Raw genomic sequence first — 23,188 nt, forward strand, 5'->3', positions numbered from 1 at the left:
TATCACTACCTCAGCCTCAAGTGAAGGCTGTCAGCTCAGAGCTCATCACTACGTAAGACAGGATTAGCAGTTTTCTCCTGGCTGCCTCTCTTTACCTATACATCACATTTCTTCTGATGTTATTGCCTCATCAGAAGTTCTTTCAAAATACTCCCACAGTTAGGCTCCTACTTATTCATACAGGCCCTCTACATTACTCTGAAAAGCTTACTATCATGAAAAAATTTTAACTACTCTTCCTTTTATCCATATCATATATGAAACATACTGAACAACACAAATACAGTGCAGATCTCCACAGGATTCTACTGGTAGCTCAAATTTAGTCCATCACTGTTTCTAATCATTCATGAGAAGACTTCTCATCTCATGCTTGTTGGTTCTCTGAAGAGGTTTTGGTGAGGATGTGGTCAAATAAATAGTATCAAATGCATCTCCCTTGACCAGATGATTGAGGATTCCCCAAGATCTGAAGACTGCCATCTCATTCTTCAGAAGCCTGGCTGCTCACTGACCCAGTCTAAGCCCTGCATCCAATAAAGAGCAGAATCATAAAGAATTTTCAATAAAGAGTAAGGAGAACTGTTCTATTGGTTTCCCTGTAGTCTCACCTGGAACTGATGTACTGTAGAAAATAGTTTGTTGCAGAAGGTGTATCTGATGTCAGAAGGCCAGCATTCTGCACGTCAGCAGTTTCATCACTTTCATCTCCTAGCTAGAAAAAGAACAAGTATGTATCAATAGCTTTTCAACTCATTCTTTCCAAAGACGAAGTTCCATCCACAAATACCTTCTACAATAAAACAAGGTAAGTCTATGTCCCAATGTTACACTTTCTTTTATTATGCTAGGAAACCTGTGCAAACCTGTCTTCAATAAGAGTACTAACAATCCAACTCAGTTATTCTGTGCACAAGTTTGAGCCCAGGCTGCCCCATTTTTCCATCTTTTCTGTGAAGTCTTGGTTGCATGGAAGCATCTTAGGACAACATTTCAACTTAATTCTAACCCAAAAGGTAAGAGAAAACACTACATTGTAGTGAGCTTTAGCTGTTAGTTATGATTGCAGTAGATGCATTTATTTTTGAAAAAGCTTCTTATGCTACTTAACAGAATTCATTTATTAAATGTCCAGAAGACTAATTTTATTGAACAGTCAACTCTACTGTGTTCACAGCTTTTAATTTTACATATATACATGGAGGTTTTAACCTTTTCATATAGTAGCTTCACAGTACTTCATAAACTCTTAGTCAAGAGAACAAACACGTGTTTACCTTAACTCTATCTCTTAAGTTTTGCCCAAACACAAATGCTTGCTGTGCATTTAGTTCAGCCTTCTCACAGCTGTCATCATCTGAAGTATTGTTGGACTCCTTTTTCTGACATTCTGCTGCCTAAAGAAATAGAAAAAATGTAGCCTAAGAAGTTGAGTTTCTCTAAATAAAAACACCTTACAACAAGGTGAGTCACACACTAATTTACAATGACAAGCCAATAACACTTCCAGATCTACAAGGCACATTTTGCATTTAAATAATGTCTCTGTTGTTGTTTAAGTGTTTTTCTTAGCAAATCACAGAATAGTTAAGGTTCAAGGGAATTTCTAACAACCATTTGGTCCAAACTGTGTTCAAAGCAGCATCAACTTCAAACATATATTCGACTGCCCAAGATCTCACATCAAGTTTCAAAAAATCCACATGTGACAGTTTTACATTTTGGTAGTCTGGTTCAATGTTCAACTACACTAAGTATGATAGCTTTGTCCTAAAACTCATCTGGAATCCCCTTCACATCACACCTGCAGCTTCTCATCTGTTTGACAGACACTTCCTAATTTCATTCTTATCTTGCCGCTGCCTACCACTTGAGAGCTGAGGGAAACAATCCAATTCCCCTGCCCTAGTCCAAGAAGAACATACTCAGCTTTTTCATTCTTTCATCCCACATCCTGAGCTCCAGCCTCTAGTCCCCTCGGTCATTTTTAAGTGTCTTTCATATACTGTCAAGCCCCAAACTATATATGGTATTCCTGATGCCATCCCCCAGTGGCACAAAAAGGGAAAGATCACTTTCCTGAACTTAATGGCTGCAGTTTTAGTAAAGCAGACCATAAGTTCCCTTAATCAATAAAAGGATATGCTACTTATTCATGTTAGACCTATGGTTCATCACTGCTGCACAGCATCTGAAGGTTCCTAAACCTTTTGTTCTGCTATGGACTTTCTATTCTGCACCTCTGCCACCTGCCTTCCACAAGTGGCTTTGTGACCTCTTCCGGCACCTGCTGTGGTGGCACTTTTCCTGAATATTCCCACACTGTAGTTCTTGTTCCACTGTACTCAGAGCCCTGCACTTACAAACCCTTAAAGTAGTGTTGGAAAGCAATTGCAACCTGCAGGGGAATCACTCCCTTCCACTTCTGTCCTAACTTCCTACCCCATAGCTTTTGACACTGATGGGAAGACCCAACACTACACACACACAAAGCCTCACAAGTGATCCATATACAGAAGTTGCCCCTCAGCAAAGCACACTCCCATCAGCATCAACAGCACCATAAGCAGAAAAGAACCCCAAAACCACAGGAAGTCTGAGCATACTCTGAAGAAAACTATATAGTTACTATGGGAAGAACATCGGGGGTACCACCTGCTCCACTGGAGAGGACACTCAGGGGGAAGATGCCTGTCTAGGGAACCCATTACTAGTCTTTATGGCTGGCCAATGTGAAGTTTTCCCTTTTTGATTTCCCTTCCTCCAACATAAAAATAACTGTCACCCTTAGAAGCAATATTATCAGCTATAGATCTGCGAATAAATTCTGCATGTGAGAACTTGTCTCAACACTTTCCATGCAGTATCAGGATCCCCAAGACTTGCCTGCACAGCTGCTTTCTAGCCAGTCCTTCTGCAGTCCTTGTGACACATGGGTTCTCTCACCCTCGGTACAGAATTTTGCATTTGCTGACCATCAGCTAGTTTTTCTCAGCTTGTTTTTCTAACCTGCTGAGATCCTGCTGAACAGCCCCTACCTTCCAACATATTGGCCATTCCCCCTTCCCACAGTGTACTGGTATCCACAAATTTAAGATTTATTCCACCTTGTCAGGTTGTTTGTGCAAATGTTGAACAGAATACTCTTAAAGAGTGCCTTCAGGGACTGACACTTGTCACACTTCCAACCACTGGCTGCTACCCTCAAAGCTCACCTTTTTGCTTTAGCCAGTTTTTCACCCACTTTAAATTCCACCCAACCAGTACACCTCTCTCCATTTTGGCTATGACAGTGATACTTCAGACCATACAAAGATCTTGTTTAAAGGCAAAATCAACAAGTAGGGCTCTCTGCAAAGCAAATAATCTCAAAGGGTAAAAAACCCGTCAGGTTGGTCTCTGTTTTAGCTAGGCTGGTTCTTCTCAATCCCTTTAAGGTGCCTCATATTCTACGACTCCTTCACCACAAAGGGAGAGGAAGGAGCCGAGCAATTTCTACTTTCCTGGAACTTCTTTCTTGCTGTTCTTGGAAACATGTGCCACGTTCTCTTCTTCCCCAGTAACGGGGACCCTCCACAGTACCACAACACTCTAGAGTCTCACACTAGCAACCCCCAGCTCCCTGTCCTGAGCTCATTTTCTTCCCAGTACAACACTGGTACAACACTGTGTTTTGGATGCAGGATGAGAATAATCTTGATCACACACTGATATTTTGGTTGTGGCTCAGCTGGGCTCACCCCAAGTCAAGGACTTTTCAGTCTCATGCTCTGCCAGCGAGGAGCTGCACAAGAAGCTGGGGGGGAGCACAGCCAGGGCAGCTGACCCAAAGTGGCCAGAGGGATATTCCATGCCACAGAACATCCTGCCCGGTGTGTAAGCTGGGGGAGCTGCCTGGGGCCAACTGCTGCTGAGAGACAGGCTGGGCACAGATCAGAAGGTGCTGAGCACCTGTACTGGTCATCATTTGTTTTCTTTGTGTATTATTTATCTCTCTCTCCCTTTTTCATTGCAATTGTTATTATACTTTACTCTGTTTCAACAGTTAAATAACTGTTCTTATCTCAATCCACTAGCCTTACTTTTTTCCTGATTCCTCTCCCCATCCCACCTGAGTGGAGGGAGTGAGCAAGTGGCTCCATGGTACTTAGCTGCCAGCTGGGGTTAAATCACGGCTCTCCCTCCACACCCATGGATACATCCTATCTGGTCCCATGGACTTGTATATGTCAAACTAAAACAGTCCTTAAGCAAATTTATTGTAAGAATTCACTCCCTCAAACTTCACCTAAAGAAAGGGACTTGGTAGACCTGACAGCAGATCTCTTCAGTAGAAAACAAGACAAAGGCATTGAGTACCTGAGATTTTTTTCATGTCCTTCCTCACTAGATTCCCTTCAACATTTTGCAGAAGGCCTACAATTTTCCTTCATTTTACCTTTGCTGCCAACACCAGTAGAAGCCTTGCTTGCAGCCCTTTCATTCCCTGTCATTTCCAACTCCAGCTAAGTTTAGACTTTCCCAGCTCTCCCACACACCCAGGCAATCCTTCTGTATACTTCTCAGGTGTCTTGACTGCTTTCATGAGTTATATGCACATTCTCTTTCTGGGTTTAAGGAGCTCCCAGCCCATACACGCTGGCCTCCTGCCAAACTTGCACAATTTCATGCACTTTGGGATAAACTATTCATTCTCTAAGGTGGTTGTCCATGGAGGTAACAAGCTCTCATGAGCCCTGCTGTCCTTCAGAATCCTACCAACCAGCTTGATGAATAAGCTGAACTCCTCTCTCCTGAAGTCTGGATCTTTATTCTGCTACTTATCTTCCCCAGATCCCCCAGGATCTCAAACTCCATCTCATTGATGCCGCAATGACAGCTACTCTCAACCTTCGTATTTCTAGCCAGTTCTTTGCTGTGAATACCAAGGTACAGCTAAATATCTCCCATGTCAACTCACCCAGCATATGCAAATACTCTCATCAACTTATTCCTAAAATCTCCAGGAGTATTCTGGAGTATTTCTACCAGGACACGTTGCCATTTTATCAGGTGTCCAAGTACTTAAGTTCTCCTTTAGAACCAAGACCTGTAATTGTGAAGCTTCTAGTTCTTCAAGGGCTTCAGTTACTTTCTCTACTTGATCAGTCTAAATCTGGTGAAGATTCATTTTAATCTCCCTCTTGTTGGCTTCCCCTCTGATCTTAATCTATAAAGCCTTGACCAATTCAGTGCCTTCCCAAAACAAAGCCTCTGCATTCAAACACCTTCTTTTAGCATACTGGAACCCATTCTGGTCTCTTTCCTGCTTTATTTCCTAAAAAGCTCTTATGTATCTAATGCAGTACTCCAGTTGTCCAAGTGAACCTCCTGTATCCATGATCCCAGTGAGGTTACAGAACCATCACTGAACACAGATCTCCGATTCCTTCTGTTAGTTTCTCAAGTAGAGTGTTATTGCCTCCACGTGCCAGCTATGGTGCCTCCTGCACATATCACATAGGTCAAGAAAAGCAGTAGGAAAACAGCAAAACATTAGGTCCAAGAGTTTCACAAATCCCATTTTATGTTTAAGGGACAACCTTTGCATAACCTAGTTGTATCATTTGCCTTCAGATTCTAATTTTGGCATTTCAAATACATCCTTTTTCTGCTTGCAATTAGAAATGGGCCAGTGTTGATCACTGGGAGTAGTCCTTCACCACTGAATGATACACAGCATAAAGGAGCATTCTATTGAACACAAGGAAAAATCATTAGCCTAGGATTTCCTCAACACGTCCTCTTCCTTCTGGATAAGGATCAGCATCTCCCTGCTACCAAAAAAGGCTGAGGGCTATCAAGTGTCCTTGCACATCTGACAACTTTCAGCTACCAGACTCTCCTACCAGTCAAGAAACGTTGGCTCAAAGGCTGTAGCTTGTACCCATCTGAGGACAATGTTGCTTAGGCTCCTATAGCCTCCTAGGGATTTTCAAGTCAGAGACCAGGTAAGTAGAAGTTGCCACAGAGCTGCTCAGGGTATGACAACCACCAGACTAAGAACATTCCCACTCTGCTACCTTGTATAAGCACAAGACAGAGACATCAAAGAAAAATCTTTTCTGCCAGTAAAATAAGACCATGACTCACATCTGCTCTAACAAAGGTAGATCGTGCTCATGTAACACTGCAAATACCATATACCTGCCCTCACAAGGAAGCTCGCTCTCTGTGGTACACCAAATCTATGCCACAGATTTGCATATACAATTACCAATATAAAACAATTCCAGAAGTAACCTTTCACTCTCATCAAGCCATCTAATATTCTGCAGAGACTCCAGCACTTAACACAACTACTCCATGAACTCAAATGACTTCTAGCTCTGCTAGAAAGCTTCAGGAAGACGAAATTGACTACGAATCCCAAAACAATAGAATATTTCACCACAATCCTTGGTAAAATTGCAAATGTTCAGTTATGAAGCTTTATACCATTTATACATAGCAACCAGATTTAAGAGCTTTCTTCTACCAGAAAACTTTCTCCAAGGTCAGTTGATTAAAAAACTTAAGAGGACTTTTGGATGTTAAAAGCAGATAAAGGGTGTCCCTAATGACATACACAGCTGGGTTACAAGCATGTCCCACAGTTTTCATACTGGTACATGTTGGAACCCTGGGTGCATTCAATTTATTTATTGCTACTTAGTTGTGGCAGTAGCCTATCACTAAACCTTTAAAAGCCATTCACACTGCAAGTGTTTCTGCTTGCATACTCAGGATTAACACTTGAATTTCAAGTAAACTGTTCCATACTCTTGTATTAGCAACATTATTTCTATGCTCAATATGGGGACAAAAAGCGAACAACTGCCTAATGAAGCTACCAAAAAATCCACCCACACTCAAAATACCCCAAACATCCTCCTCATGCTATCAATCAAGACCTTCAAATGCTCATGGTTAGCTCAAAACCTGCAAGGAAGGAAAGGACTGGACACACTACACAGAACTGGAAGTGAATATTTCATTATCTTTCTTTCATGACAGCCAATAAACAACTTCCAATGCACTTAGATGTCTTTTGCTCTAGGTGAAGCTTTTCAGCCCCTCATTACCGGCACTGTCCACTTCCTGTAGGGAATTCATGTGCTGCCACTGGCTTTTTACTCTGTTCAGAGAATATTTATGTGGCACCTTGAGTCTCCTTCTCCAACTCACCTTGTCTTCAGAGTCTGAACTTTTCAGTGTTGCATCACTTGGTGATTCTGATGTGGCTGCAGAATCTGGAGGGATATTTACACCATTGGTGCCACTGCTGAGAACTGCAACATGGAAAGAAAGAAATTACATAAACTCTCTAGATATTTAGACTGTCATAAAAGTTTTCTTACACAAATTACATGCAGTCTTCTGTTTAAGTCCATTAAACATTGCTACGTAAACTAAAAGTTCCCATAGTATTTTGCAAGAGACATGAAGACCACAATTCAGCAATTCTTAGCAGAATCAAAATTCCAAATGCAGAAAACCAAGTCAGCAAATTAATCTATACAAATGTTGTAAGGACTTCAACAGATACAACTTCAAGCAACCATCCTGCTCCAATCTAATACAGTTCACAGCCAGCAGGGCTTGTCTTCAGACTGATCTACCTGCTCACATACTGAACTCCCACTGAAAATGTGTACCCCAATACTAAGTTCTCTGGAGAATCCAATCTGTGTCAGGAGGCACTTCAAGAAATCAACCTAGAAATGTTTGGTTCTATCCCAGATTCAGTATTAACTGAAGTTACTCCTGTTTCTGTTCAACTGAACTTCCACATAACAAATGGCATCAGGCTGGGGGAACATGGGGTTTAGGAGACATGGACACTTTAAACAGTTTTTTTTCCTTTAACTTCCAGACTTTAATCATGCCTATTTCCATCAGCTATATCAAATTCCATAATACAACAAGCATTATATGAATGACCAAACTTAAGAACTAAAATTCTATATTCAGAATTAAAATTGTACGTCAAAGTCCCAACTCCAAAATGGTCCCCAAGCCCAGAGCCACCTCTCATTGATTTAGGTACTTTACTGTTGATCAATTACCAGTAACAGCTTATTACACCATGGTCAATGCTGTCATTTGAGATTGCTATATCACATCCTTAGAAGTCTTTTTATTCCAAAACTCAAGCTTAGACTACAGCAAAGTTAGAAGTCTGGCAACATCACAGTCATCCTACACAAGACCTGAAGATTCCACTATGTTATCCCTCACATAATACAGATACACTTACCATTTAAGATGTTTCTCCTCTGAAAGGAGAAAACTAGAAAAACCAACGTAGGTGTTGAGTAAAACCAAACTACTACACCAAACAAATTCAATACTTTTGTTCTCTCTCCACTGTATTTAGAATGCAAAAGCATTATTTACCCATCTGTGAGAAAACTTTCGGCTGTGGTGCCTGTAATACTGCTGGACGGAGCACACTTCGCTGCTGTTCCTTCGGTTTCTGGCTAGGGAGACCTGCAAGTTCAAAGTTTTTTCAAGAACTATAAGGCTTTAAAGTTGGAAAATTCAGCTTCATCTAATCTCTAACTGCTTCCAACAGAACACACAATGAAAAAACAGACACTAGAAAAGCTTCTACTCCCTACTTTTCCATCCTTCACTCAGCCTCAAAAGAGTTAGTCCCAAATAGGGACGACTATTTCCTAGCCTTAAAAGACATTTTAAAATGTATTGTCTACCTAATCCACAGAATGAAAGTTTACTACTGATCCAGAAATAAAAGCCAATATGTAAGAGAAATGAACAGTACAGCTATTTATACACTGACATTTTATTCAAATAAAGACACTTTCAAGTCTTCTTTTCTCCTTCCAATGAAGTCATTTTCAGATATGGGTAAAAGATTTTTTTTTTTATTCATACAATCAAACATATTGGTACTGCAATAGTTGTGTTGTGTCATTTAACAACCTTTTAGCTTTTTGAATTAACCTGGCCTCTTTGGTTTGTTATAGTAAGATGCACAGCACTATAACTCTAATTCTGCTATGATTCAAAAAGCTAATTGACCTTAAACAACCTAATTAAAAAAACCCCAAACATTGTAACATCAGCTCTAGAAGGTTATGGCAAGCCCAGAAGGTTCAGTTTTCTTCACTGAAAAAAGTCAAGATGAACTCTTGATCCAATAAAATACTGCAACAGAACTCACTCATAGCAATTAGTTCTATTTCAGGCCACCCATATTCAAAGGGCATGACATCAGAATATAAAGCTATCTTAAGTTCAAATGTTCATAAGCTCAAAAAAGCTTGTTCCTTTCTTAAATTTACCACTCTTTCTGCAAGTGAAATGAAGTTTCCATATAGTTATGAAGCAATAGCTTTCATTACCTAAATAGTTTTGGGTTTGTTTTTTGCCCCCCTCAAATTCCTAAGGAGCTGTAATACTAATGTCTTTCTGATAGTGGCTGGGTCTACATCAGTGAACAGGGAACTCAGTCATAGCCAACCTGTAGTGCAGAACAGGCATGATCAAGGACCTGCCACCCACACTGCTGCCAAACGCCAGGGAGAGCAGAAGTGGGCACTCTCTGACACTTCCGACTGCCCTGGCCTGGTTCCAGACTGAACTTTCAGTAATGGCTGGAACTTGCTCAAGGCACTCCTGGAACACCCTTTTTCTTCCAGTTTGCTACCAAAGGAATTGAGTTCACTGACTGCAGGATTACTCCAAGCACAAACAGAAGTTTGCTAAGCAGTGACAACTGGGAGATGCACCTCAGACAGGCACAGGTGAGCCAAGCAAAACATGGATGCATCCATACACGTTACACAGTGGATATGGGCACAACCACCCTAGAGAAGCCAAGATTTTTTTCTGCAGACACATAGGTATTGCCACTATCTATTTACAATAGCAGGTTGATGAAACTACAAACTAAATAAAATGCTTGAGCTGGTTTCTTTGTACTGTTGCAGTAAACAGTGAACTCACCTGCACTAGGTGCCTGACCATGGATAAGTATTGGTGGCTTCAGCCGGAATCCACTGCTCTTTTCCTCTGGAAGTGAAATACAAAATCACAAGGACAAAGCTGTAACATATTTCTAATATTCATTCAGTCATACAATTCCTCATGTTTTCCCCACTGTAACAACCCACAAGTTCTATAAATATGCAAAGTTATTAAGAGACTTCCAAAGAACAAATTCTCTTCTGAAAGAAAGAAGCCTGAATTTCCAGTGATCATCACAGCAAATATACATCACAGATAAACACACGTCACTAAGCAAAAAATTCAAAATTTTTATCAGGAGAAACAGGAAAAAGACTGTTCACCAGAGAAACGGGGCTCCTTCTGTGAAGGACTTAATATAGATAATAAAGTTTTAAGTGAGAATCAAACTGAAGAAAGAGCAATCAAAAGTATGACTGAACATGACAGCTGCTAACAAGTTCTGTTAGTTTAAAAACAGCCTAGTTTTTTGGTGGGCAGGAGAAGCTGCCTGAGGCGTCTACTATGTCTGGCACAGAGCCAATTGCTGAAGGCTCTGACAACAGGCAGGTTACCAGCCCAGTTAGAGAAGTTGGTAATGCCTCTGTGATGACATATTTAAGAAGGGAAAAAAACGCAGGCATTTTCTTTCTTCTCCTGAGGGGTGGTGAGGCAGCTGCCGGGGGGTGATCGTGGTGTGGCCACATGGTGGCCGCTATCTAGGCACGGCTCACAATGAACTTTGCTTGTTTAACCACTTTTAGCCAGCGTTGTGAGCAGGAAGACAGAAGCAATGGCAACAGCTTCTCTGGTTTTGGCACCCCGCATGAAGAGAGGCGCTGAATAGAGCCGGCGCTGCGGCAGCCAGCACTGCCCACGCAGTGCCAGCACGGACCATGTGGCCGACAGCAAAGGGCATGGCGAACAATTCCCCAATATGGAGCCCAGACGAAAACTACTCTTCAGCACTGCAAAACCCTTTAAGAACCTTCCAATTGATAGAACTTGAAGAACAAATGAACCCACTGACAACAATTTTCTCCTGAGTCAAAGAAAAGGAAAAGATGAAGATGTGAGGAGAACTACATGGCAACACTAAGATCCGTGTGAGGGAGAGGGAGGAGGTGCTCTGGGCATCAGAGCTGAGATTTTTCTACAAAGCTGTGGTGAGGACTATAACACAACAAACTGTTTCCCTGTAATTCATGAAGTGCATGGGGGGATGCAGAGATCCACCTGCAGCCCGTGAGAACAAGTACTCATGCTGGAGTGAACAGATGCTGAAAAGCTGTAATCCAGTGAGGAACTCGAATAGAGAGAGAAGAAGATAGAGAAAGAGGACCCTTGCCTCCAAACTAAAACAGCTCATCCTTAAAAAACTACACCCCATGAACTAATGAACCACACAAAACAGTTGTGGGAAGACTGTTTGCCTGTGGGAGAGGCTCACATTGCAGCAGGTCAGGTGGGACTGCTACTCATGAAAGTTAAAAACAGGCTGGAAAAGTTCACAGAGAACTGTCTCCCATAGGAAGGGCCCGACGACACAGCAGAAAAAAAAAAAACTCCTTTCCCTAAGTGAACTGAAGAAAGATTTTTAGAAGGGACAAACTGACTAAAGACCCCATGCTTTGTCTCTCTGCGCTGTCGGTGGGAAAGAGAAAAGGACTGGGAAGAAAAGGTGTTCAAAGGTTTATTTTCATTCTCATTACCCTTTTTACTTTTAATTCTGTTGGTAACAAATTTTCTTTATACTGTTTAAGTTTTAAACCTGTTTTGCCTTAGAGTGTTTTTCCCCTAATCCTTATCTCAACTCATGAAGCCTTCATTTTGTTTTCCCCTCCTCTGCTCAGCTATAGCAGAGGAAAACGAGTGAATAGTTTTCATGGGTGCCTAGCTTTTAGCCAGTGTCAAACCCTGACATGATTATCTAACTGCTAATTATCATAAATTAAGTTAAACTTAATTGCCTAATGTTAATTTCTTGTAATACCATTAGCTTTCACTAATGCTTTTGTAGTATGAAGATAAAATAAACTCCTTTGCTTGCATTCACTACAGTTATGGCTTTTAAATAAAGTACCAAAATCTCAAAAAAAAAAAAAAAATAAATCTAAGCTATTAAAAATCGAGTTCCTAAGAACTTACAAAGAATAATTATACTTTTTTCCTTTTAGGGGCTTAAGATCTGTATTCAGAATGACACAACTCAGCATCTTACAGTCTCACTGTGCTTGGTTATAAGCATAGGATACTGACGTGCACTACACTGATACCAATACAAACGGAACCAGAACTATGGGGACTAACAAAATGAGCAGTTCTGTCAATACAAGGCTCAGAGGTCATAGCTGAACACAATCATGACCATACATTATGGTTGTTTTGCTTTCCAGTACAGAAGAACAGTTTTCCAAAGTAGACAAATGAAAATTTCCCATAGGTTTTATTGTGGGGCTAGCAGGAAAGGGTCATACTGCAGTATTCTACCATTACTCCCAACACATTTAACAATTTTGGTAGTATTTTAATTACCTCCAGCAAGGTGAAGTCAAACAATGAAGTAAGTGAGCAAGAGAACAGTTCTAAGATCAGAACCATCATCACTTCCATTCTCACAGATACGGTATTACTTCTGAAGTATCAGGTACTTTTGATCATGACAAATTAACACCAGTTCAAGAAAAAAGCAGAAAAAATCAGGAAGCTCACCTGGTTCTGAGTCAGAATTGCCTGTAGAGGGTTCACAGAAGCTTGATGGCATAAAGACATTGTTCTTTGTTACTGCAGTCAAGGAAAAATTTTTAAAAAGGGAAGTTGTGTACGTTTTTCTTTATTATAAACCTGTTCCCAGACTTCAAACTGAAAATTACTTTCTAGTAATTAGTTTTATTTTGGTTTTATTTCTTCTAAACTAAAACAATATTACAGCCAAAGTAGCAAACAAGTCATTGTCCATAAAATCCCCTCAGTGCATCCTGAAACAGAAAGAAAATCCCCTCAGTGCCTCCTGAAAAAGAAGAACAATTTCATTTTTTCTAAAGGGAATATATAAATACAGGGTTCCCAATATGAATTGTATCTGAATTAGGAATTAGAAGTGGTGTTAGACTATATAAGAGCGTTCCAAAATGTATAATACCATTTCAAAAGGCCTCTGCAGAGAGAGAGCAGAAAGGTGTGTAATGTCTGCTAAAGAGTAGGAGTGCGCTGTGATGGACAGCACTGTCTGCACCAAGAGGCAACTTAGGTTTCAACTGCCCTGCAAAGACAAAACTCCTATAGAAACAGAGGAGAGCACATCAGAGTACTGTCAGATGTCACCTCAGCAGCATAACAGTCAACAAAAGGGAAAATATGTTTGAAAAACCAGGCAAAGGACAGTGATTCTTTCCCACCCTTTGCTGGGACCTAAAGAAGCAAGCAATAGGGAGCTTGGTTGAGGTGCTGTCCAGCAGTTCTAGTACTTTTGGTGTTATACAAAAATCACAATCCAGTTTATGAAATAGGACAATCAGAGAAGGAGACCGATTTCTCCAATAGATCATTTTGCACAAGGAAAAGCATAACAGTATTTATTAGCTCTTTTAGCTTTTATATGGCTGTAGAAAAAGCTTAAGTATGTTGAAAAGAGAAATGAAGCTCATCTCTGAACACCACTGTACTAAAAGATGTAGCATTTGCCTTTTATAATTGTCTTAAGTAATTTTTCATATTCCCTTTAATTCCACCTTCTCTCTTTTTATTATTGTCTGCCTTAAGCTTAAACATGACACAGTTTTCATATAAGTAAAATTTCCCTATTCTTGAGAGAAACATAACCCCACCAAAAAAAAAAAAAAGGTGGAAAAGTAAAAGATTTTTCTGGAAACCAAAGCCATTGAATGATGTCAACAATATTCAAAGAGGCTCTCATGGAAGTTGCAATTCAAATCAAAGTTGTCACTGCTTGACAACACCACACATCAGAAGAGAACAAAGGCATCAGGGACTAAGTCACCATATCCTGTCAAAATACATTAGCTAAGCAGAGGCTTGAGAAAAGATACTGGTCTCCTGGAACATCCAGTATTTAACCATGAAAGAGTTGAGTAAATTGTTTTCCTCCACTTCTTAACAGATGTTAGCATAGAGATTCTAATCTTCTAAGACAAAGACATTGCAGAATGGAAGTGTTAAAAATTATAGGGAACCTGGGTATACACATGCTATTATTCTAACAGAAAATCTACCGACCAAAACCCTGTATTGGTTATTTTTGTGCATTCCTTTACTAAGAGTGGTTGGCAAGCAGACAGCAGCAATGCTGGTCACTCAATTCACAGGATGGCATCTGGAGATCCACTGAGCTGCACACCAGAAAACTGGGATCTGAAAGAGAAGGGCTTCTTCCCCTGACTAGCACTGGTGCATGAATTTAGAATACTGTGCCTATAAAGTATCAGCAACTACATTTTGGACTTCATAGTCACTTATTTCTTTAAAATCAAAATAACCAGGCTTTCATCATTTAGTCACATCTCTAGAATGTGCTGCATATGAGAGGAATTTTTTTTTTTTACTGTTCTCTCCTTCAAGGTTTTTCACCTCCTTTATTTCAACTAAGATGGTAGAAATAAAGTAGCAGTCTCCAAATCTGCCTCAAACACTGACATATCTCAACTAAAATAACCATTGACTGAAGCTAAAACCTTCATATGATCTGTGAGGAGAGAAGGCACAAATCAAGACTGTTCCTGTGGGTGAACAAATACCAAACATGACCGTTCCTGTGCAAGTGAACTGCATGAATTTACCCTAGTGATCTCACTGCCCTGACTGTGCACACACAGAGGCTGTGTGCATTTGTCAAGTGTTTCAGGAATGCACTGAATCCTCTCCATTTTAAAAGAAATGGGAGAAGAGAAAAGGACTAAAACATGAGCTGAGACTTGAAAATTTTCCCTGGCAGCCAAGTAACTAAGAAAAAGGTAGCACTTATATAAATTTGGAAAGAAGCAACCTGATCACAACAAATCAAGAAGATTTCTGGTTAATTCTGCAATTTAACAGCACAACAGTGAAAGCTGAAACTACAAATATACATAAACTTACAGATAGAAAACATTTTAAAAAACTATCTACCAACTCCTTTGGGCTTCACCAAATTTGTTAACATGAGTACATGGTTGCTGTGGTCTTAATCCAAAGCACAAAACACTGTAATAAGATTGCTTACATGACTGGAAAAAGAACGCCCAGGAAGGAAAACCATCCCTCATATATAATACTGTAGCAACATTTACCTGACTGAGAAGGAGGGAACTGAGTTAAAGATGAAGTTCTCTCACGTTTTACAGGTGGACAGTAGCTTCCATCCTCTCGATCAGATTCTGTAGGAAAAAAACTATTAGGAAAATGCAAAACATCCCAGCAAGACACATGCTCGTGGCTTTTAATTTTACAATAAAATCTCTTACCATCTCCATCTTCTGGACTTGATCCATCTGCAGATCTCTGAAATCAGATTACACCGATCAAACAAAGATCACATACTGAACATTTCAGTCTCTTCAGATTGATCCAAATGTTTTAAGCATCAGTTGGGAGATTTTTTTTCTTTACTGTCAGTGATACACACTCAATGCAATAATCTTCTGTGACTTACACGTAAGCATACAGAGTTTCACAGATACTATCAAATACAATTAATTCAAAATATTTCATTTACAAATAGAATTTCTGAAAATTCATATCCCAAGCACTAATATCTTTAGGGACTGTGTAACAATTACTACAGTTACATTTTCTATATACTGAAAATTTGAAAATGACAGTTTTCAAAACTGGTTTGATTTTAAAAATATCATAAAGTTTCAAGCTCAACATAAACATACTCATTGTTTGGGAGTTCATTCCAAAGCACCTTACCTAATTACTCTAAGTGATGCTAGTTCCTTCAACAAAATGATAGCATTGGAGGAATGTTTTTCAAAGTATGCTCTATAAACCAGTACAATAGTATTTTTATTTGAATTAGCAATGGATAGTCCCCTAACATCTTCCACAGTATCAGGAACAAAAAAGGAAGCATCACAGGCTACCAACTATCACAAATATTCAAAAAGTCTTTGAACAAAGGTTTGACATATTTTCTGACAATTTCTATGGCTCTTTCCTCCTACTGCTCTGCCAGTTCCTCAACTAATATAATCTCCCTTGCTCCTTCAAAAAATAACCCCATGACAGAATCCTTTCACTACAGAAGGCGATCAGGGCAGCATCAGCATCTTCATCTCATTACAAAACATCTTAGAATCATCAAATTGCTTAGGCTAGCAAAGACCTTTAAGATTGCCAATGCTAAGAGATCCCTCAGAACTGCCATGCCCAATGCTAGAACATCCACACATCTTACAAATCCCTGCAGGGATGATGGCTCCACCACTGCCATGGGCACCCTGTTCCAGGGCTCCACAACCCTTTTGTGGAACATGCTTTTCCTAATATCCAATCTAAATGTTCAACCATTTCCTCTTGTCCTATCACTTGTTACCTGGAAGAATAGACAGACTCCCATCTTGGCTACACCATCCTTTCCGGTAGCTCCGACATCAACCTAGTCCAGCACCACCCTTTCATCCCACTCCTGTCCCAGGACATGCAGACAGACACCTCCCCTTCACTCAGTCTCACTTCAGAGCTTGGCTGATAAATGGAGGAATGGCAGCTCATGGGCAGAGTCCACCGAAGCCCCAAAGCTCCTTCCCCACCATGATTTGGCCCACTTGGGCACTGGGAGCAGGCAGACACACAAAAGGACTGTATAAGTCTGCACAGGACTGACATCTGAGGCATACCTTGGGTGTAAGGATACTAGAAAGTGCAAAACTTTCTATTTAGCACTGCAATACATTTAGAACCCAGATAATACTGTACTATCAGTACTCCACTAAATGCTAATAAAACCCCACTTACACTGCACTTTACCTATTTAATTACTTTTAAGGGCTTTTCTGTTTTGCTTTACATTCATAGAAAAGTATAGCTACCTCACTAGCATCCTAGTTGAGTACTTTTGAAACCTTTAGCATTGGGAATAAGAGCTACTGACAGTTCTGGAACGCAACTGCCTGTTTTCACACACACCTATCAGCCCAGCCACGTTAATACTGCATTTGATGACCCATGGCTCTTCCTACATAATTAGTCAAGTAGTCCATGGTACTACCGGAAGGTGGTCTTACTAGTCACTGCCCTTGCCAACATACACTAGTTTCCCAAAAGATGAGGCTAAAATGGAAAACCATGATATCATGTATTTCAGCAACCAGCATCTGAACTCAGAAAATATTCCATTTTGCACATAAAGTGTTGTCACATATGCAAGCAATTTGTTTCAGCTTTTATCAAAAATCCTGAAAGCAAAAAGAAAATACTTGGTAAAGAAATTTGCATGAGTGGAACTGCAGATCTCTGCATGCAAAAATCCTCAAAAATAAACAAGTGATTTCCACCTGAATGTCAAAACCTTAAGATGTTACTAACATATGCTTCATTCTCAATGCTCAAGTAACACAGACGAAAAAAAAAGTCAAACCTATACAGCACAAGCCTCAAATCATCATATCATTGTAATTTCATAACTGAAAAGTACAACTAATGTACCATCACCATGTTTAGTGGGCAACAGGAATCAATATCCAAAACCAGCTCTGTACCCTACTAAGGGCAAAGCAGAACAGAGAATCTGCTCCAAGTTATTTCCATGCTTCCTAGTCCAAGAGTTTTGGGAGATTAAAGCTATGCACCTTTGGACAAATAGGTGCCAGGGTAGATTCCGTGGGGGTGGGGGTACACAGATGTACTGTATTAGCATAAGCTTCACTTTTCTATGAAGCCACAGATAATGTAAGTTACCACTGCAGCCAGAATTGCTTAGCAGTGCTGCTTCGGAGGAAGCCAGATAGACTAGACAAAAAAACAGGGGAATATATGCACAACAAGCCTGACAGACTGGAAAAACAGCAAATTACACTTAGTGCCAATGAACAGCAGTCCAGCCTCTCCATTTTACGCTTCTCTTCTCGGCCTACTCAGTCTGCACTTCACAGCAACACAACACCACTTGTGCTTTACACAAGTATCCCACACAATGGAAACAAAAGGCAGGACCATCTCATCCTGTAAGAAACCACCAAGGTGATTCAGTTTATGTCCATTCAGTTCCTTGGACTTAGATGCCGACGAGCCACAAACTAGTAACAGCAAAATCCAACCTAGAATTTTCCCATTTAAGAGCAGAAGCCACTTTTCACTTATTCCCTCTGCCCCCGGCTTTCAGAAATCCAGCTAGAGAAAAGTTACAATTATGCATAAATAGAGGCTCCTACAATTATGACACATTTCTAGTTAAGGAAATTACCTTCATAAAGGCTACCAACTGCTTCTTAAAAGTGTAACTCACAGTAATTAACTAAATACAAACACTATTTCCTCACACAGCTGTTACACCAAGCTAAGAGAAGAACTTCAAAACTTCAACAAATTTGTCAGTTTTTGCTTATTCACACTAGTGAGCAGAAACAGGGACAGGAAGGGAGAATTTGGGTAAAGCAGAAAAGGTCAGTGTAATTCAGGGAAAGCTCTAAGAGTACACTTCTAGTGTTCATTGTTGAAAATGCATTTTAAGATGCAAAAAGTCATATATAAAGGACTCCAGAGCACAGTAATGCAAGTCCGCAGTCCAGACACTCAGCACATTCACAGGCATCATAGAACTGCCATGATTTGTTAAAAAGCTGTTCCAGAACCTCTTAACCAGCAGTCTTGCTGGAATGGCCCCATGCTGTGGGAGGCAGGTGTGGGCTAGCAAAGAGGACATGACCATCAGCTCTGCAAGGGGCTGTACCTATGGCCACACTAAATTAATGTAGTATCAAAAATATCTGCCTCTTTGTGTACAAACAAGTAAACAAGAAATATGCAGTGTCTTTTCTTCTGTCTTAATTCCTCTGTCTCCCCAGACCCTGGGAAGACTGCATGAAAACTGCCACTCCAGCAAACCAGTACAAGCACTGTTAAGATGCATCAACCTTCTCTAGATTTCAAGGTAAGGGATGGTTTTGCTGTAAGACACTGGGATAATTTGAAGAGTGCTTGCCAGCGCATGCCAGTTACACTATGGAGATCTACCAGAATGCCCATACTGAGTACTGTACAATTCTGTACATTTAACTGAACGGAGTCAAGAAGAATGCTGAAACAGCTGTTCTGTACAGCCACTAATTTCTGCATATGATCCCCAACAGCATTTGTGGTTTATAAGTTTCTTTCAGAACTGGGTTAACTGGGGTAAGATTTTCTGCTCTCTAAGAACAAGATGAAGATAACCACTTGCTGCAGTGTTCCTGGAAGTCTGGTTAATACAGTTCTCTAGGACAGTTCTAGTAACACTGCAATTTCAAATGAAAGAAAACTGAGATAAAGTCTGTGATTATGTTCGATAGGAAAGATGTGTGATAATGTCTTTACAAACAATTCGATGGGTGAGGGCACAGATGCTAACATCTTTGAAGGGGGTCTTAATGTCTCTACTGACTTCAAGCAGCAGGTTTGTTACTGTTATGAATGTACTGTGGTATTGGCTTTTTGCATATTACATAATTGTTACGAATGTATTGTGATGTTGGTTTTTGCATGTTACTTATTGTTGGGGGGGGCTTTGCCTAGGTTCTGTAATGTAATGGTGTAGAATGTCTGTTGTTTGTGTGGTCAGTTTGGGAAGGATGAGGGGGGATCTTCACACTCCTGGAGAATCTTATCAGAAGAAAAACCCAAAACCAGACGGAATGGAGCCAAGGAGGAAGATAAGGCTGATGGGATGATACTTAGCAACTCCAAAGAATGAATGAATTATGCATGATGGTGATGAATATGCAGTAAGAGATGCACTTTTTAAAGACGATCTTTTGGATGTAGAGGTGTGCCTTTGGATCTCTGCCAAAGCACCCGGCCGTAATACTCTTTTTGCTGTTGTCTCCTAATTGTCCCTTTTATTAAGCTTTCCTTAAAATTTTACTAAGAGTGAACCTCGTTTTTCACATTACAGAGCCCGGGGAGCTCGGCTCCTGAAACAGACGAGTGGGTCTGCACAGGCCTGAACTTCTGAACTTCGGGATAAAATGCCAGCTTCAAGGGGGACTGTGGTGGGCGGTTCGGGAAGGCTGCACCTTCCTGGTACCTCAGCCAACGGGGAAAGGAAGAGGGCAACCTGCGGCCGGGAGTGCAGGATAAAAGGAGGCTGCGCCCTCCGAGACCTGGAGAGAGAAAACCCCGCGGGCGTGTGCCCCAGTGCACTCTCTCCCTTTATTCGAATAAAGTTGCAGGACTCCTCTGTCTCTTTTACGGACACTGGCTTTTCAGTGCGTGATTTTCCACACATGTTTACTAGCTATATTTTAAAATACTAACCTTTGAAAATTTTAACCTTCAGAAAAGAAACTGAAACAGAAAGGTTTCTGCAGGTAACCACGCAACAGTCTGAACACTGAGAGGTACTTAACCTACAGCTATTTGCACCTTGTCATGACAATCTTGGACAAAAAAAACCCAAACCAACCAGTGCACGAAAAGGGTGCAGGTATTGGGTGAAGGAGCCTTAACAGACAAAGATCTAGCAAAGAGCACTTGCCTAGGGTGTGATGACAGAGTGAACAGTGACACTCACCTGCACCAAGAAAACACGGTCACCAACCAGAAAGACTAGGAACACTTAAAATTGCTCTGAAAGACTGTATGGTAGCATTTAGTCATCCAATCTTTCAGAGAAGATTTTGCTACATCACCAGTAGAAAAATCAAATTATGAGCACTGACAGCTTTTCCACAAGGTACTGATTTCCTCCCCACTCAAAACACCCAAATTCAAAACTCTGCTCTGATGCTTGGTGCCTTTAAGCTGTTAAATACCTTACAGGTTGGCATGACGTATCCAGTGGAAACAGTATTAGCTGCTCGCTTTGTCAAGCTGCAGCATTATAACCCAGACAGGGAACAAAGAGCTCTCCTCTAACTGCTTGAAGCAAATGCCTCAAATATAGACCCGCTTTCTCACTCATTTAGAAGTGCTCTTACCCTTAGCATACACACAGTTTACACCCTAAATTTTAAAATAGCTGAGGTGTCTTCTACAGTTACGCTATACTAGGGAGACTCACAAATTTCATTTCTTCTAATTGGAACGAGGGTTCCACTTGAGATCAAAGAACCAGAGAGACTGTGATTTGCACTTCCTACAGTGAACAGAATGGATTCTACCTAGTGGAAGGGACTTTTTCCTCTAATCCCCTCAGCAGCAGAAGTACGTGGTAGGTTGACACTTACCCCTGCCAGTTCCTGTTGAATAGGAGCAAGCTGGGCTTCAGAAGCAGGACTCAGGGTAGCACTGACTGAGGCCACAGCAGGAGCAGGGTACTCAGAGTCGCACTCACCAGCTGGTTCTGTGTGACCCAGACCATGGTAGGGGGGCTCAACCTCTCCCTGGGGGTCCTCGCCTGAATCCGACAAAGCTTTTTGCTCTGCAGGGGACTGTGAGCAGAAAAGACAACGTCCCTTCAATGCAAGGCTGCAACATGAGAGATTGGTCGTCCTAGTGAGAGGATCTGCTAATCCATTTTTAAATTTCACTGTTTTCACTGTATGGCAGAAGGAGCTGCTTGTCGCTGAGACACCAATTAAAATACATGGAAACTGTGTAACAGAACCTGCTGACAGAATCAGCTTCCCCTCCCTGCAAAAAGCCTCAGCTGGAGCAAATGCACTCTTTCGAAAGTTACCAAAATCATCTGTGTCCCCAGCAAAGAGGATTTTGCCAGCTACAGGCTTGGTGGGGTTTAACCTCTCCCCTCTCAAGGACTGAAGGACAGCTGACAGCTTTTACCCGCAGATTCAGACATATAAATTAGACAATTACTGTAAATAAGTGTCCTTCACTGCTTCTTCAGCCCACATTTGAGGGAGGTGTGATTGGTTATAAAATTCTCACAGAAATTAATTATTTTAACATTCACACAGGACACAGGATCCTTTCATATTCACGTGACAGTGAATTACCTGAGAAAAAACACCAATGCTTTTTTTTCATAAATTAACAAGTTTCAATCTATTTCAAGGAGGGAGGTAACAGGATAACTAGTGCACCCTAATGGGATTTGGTATTTGCTGAACTTTTGCCATAGAGTTTTCATTCCTTCATATCATTTAATGCTGCACATCCCTGCTTGTACAACAAAAGTTAAGCATTTATCATATTCTGCACATGTCTAAAGAATGAAAAAGTTAAAAAGGCTTTGAGCACCAACAACTGTATTGTGATTAAGGACTACGTTATAGTCCATGGATAACATGCAGGGCAAGGACGTGCTCTCACTTGCAATCGGTGGGCTGAGCTTCCCTGCATCTTATGCTGAAGTATCTGAAGAATCAAGCAGTAAGGAGAAGATGGCACTCAAAAGCACACAACCTTGGCTTGCTCCCAGAAAACACTTGGTAGAAAAAAAAGAGAGACTAAAAATGCTCATCATTGCCCAGGTCCACGCAAGAAAGTAAGCAAAAGCCTCAAAAATAAACAGCAGCACTTAAGAGCCCCAAGTTCTTCATGTAAGAGTTGTCCTGTCCTCATAACAGAAACAATTATTAAAAGCCAGCAATACATGAAATTTTATCATGCAAAAAATTACTATAATTAAAGCTCAAAATAGTCAAAATATATTTACTGGGGATAACACGATGGATGTCAGGTAAAAGTTCAGGATGCTGGGTTTCTGTACTGTCAAAGTTATCTGGTTTTAATATTTAGTTGTTAATAACAGACCCAAGCACTGACTTAAAATCCCACAGAATGAGAAGAGTTATAGAAACATTTTGTCACCAAACATTTAATAAAATCTAGCAGTCTAGCAACCTATCCTTACCTTTTCGTCTGGGGAGAACAGAAGGAAAAGGCTACCTGGAGCTGGCCGTAGCACTTACAATATATGTAAAAAAAGAAAAAGAGCCTTACCAGAAATTTACACTGACTTCTAGGTACAGTTCAAAAAGTTGCTAATAATGAAGAGGAGGCAAGAATACTCAATACACACTTGTACTAAACACAAGTGGAAATGACAACATATTTTGCAAGTAATTTATATCGACACAGTTTAGAACATATTAAA

General features: G+C 40.6%; 1 protein-coding gene across 6 annotated transcripts in view; it reads right to left on the reverse strand.

The window, feature by feature from the left end:
- RANBP3 (RAN binding protein 3) overlaps positions 1-23,188 on the reverse strand; it is a 55,340-nt gene that overhangs the window by 11,532 nt on the left and 20,620 nt on the right. Inside the window, exons 3-11 of one of the 6 annotated variants that reach the window (XM_032092400.1) lie at positions 21,357-21,560; positions 15,453-15,489; positions 15,324-15,365; positions 12,706-12,777; positions 9,994-10,059; positions 8,419-8,511; positions 7,207-7,310; positions 1,278-1,397; positions 612-715 (exon numbers count right to left, since the gene is read on the reverse strand). In XM_032092400.1, the coding sequence (XP_031948291.1) occupies positions 612-715; positions 1,278-1,397; positions 7,207-7,310; positions 8,419-8,511; positions 9,994-10,059; positions 12,706-12,777; positions 15,324-15,365; positions 15,453-15,489; positions 21,357-21,560 (842 nt within the window). Of the gene's footprint in view, positions 1-611; positions 716-1,277; positions 1,398-7,206; positions 7,311-8,418; positions 8,512-9,993; positions 10,060-12,705; positions 12,778-15,278; positions 15,366-15,452; positions 15,490-21,356; positions 21,561-23,188 lie in introns of all 6 variants that reach the window. The other 5 variants (XM_032092399.1, XM_032092401.1, XM_032092403.1 and 2 more) reach the window with 5 other exon arrangements.

This window comes from Corvus moneduloides, chromosome 28, assembly GCF_009650955.1.
Source record: "Corvus moneduloides isolate bCorMon1 chromosome 28, bCorMon1.pri, whole genome shotgun sequence".
NCBI lineage: Eukaryota > Metazoa > Chordata > Aves > Passeriformes > Corvidae > Corvus > Corvus moneduloides.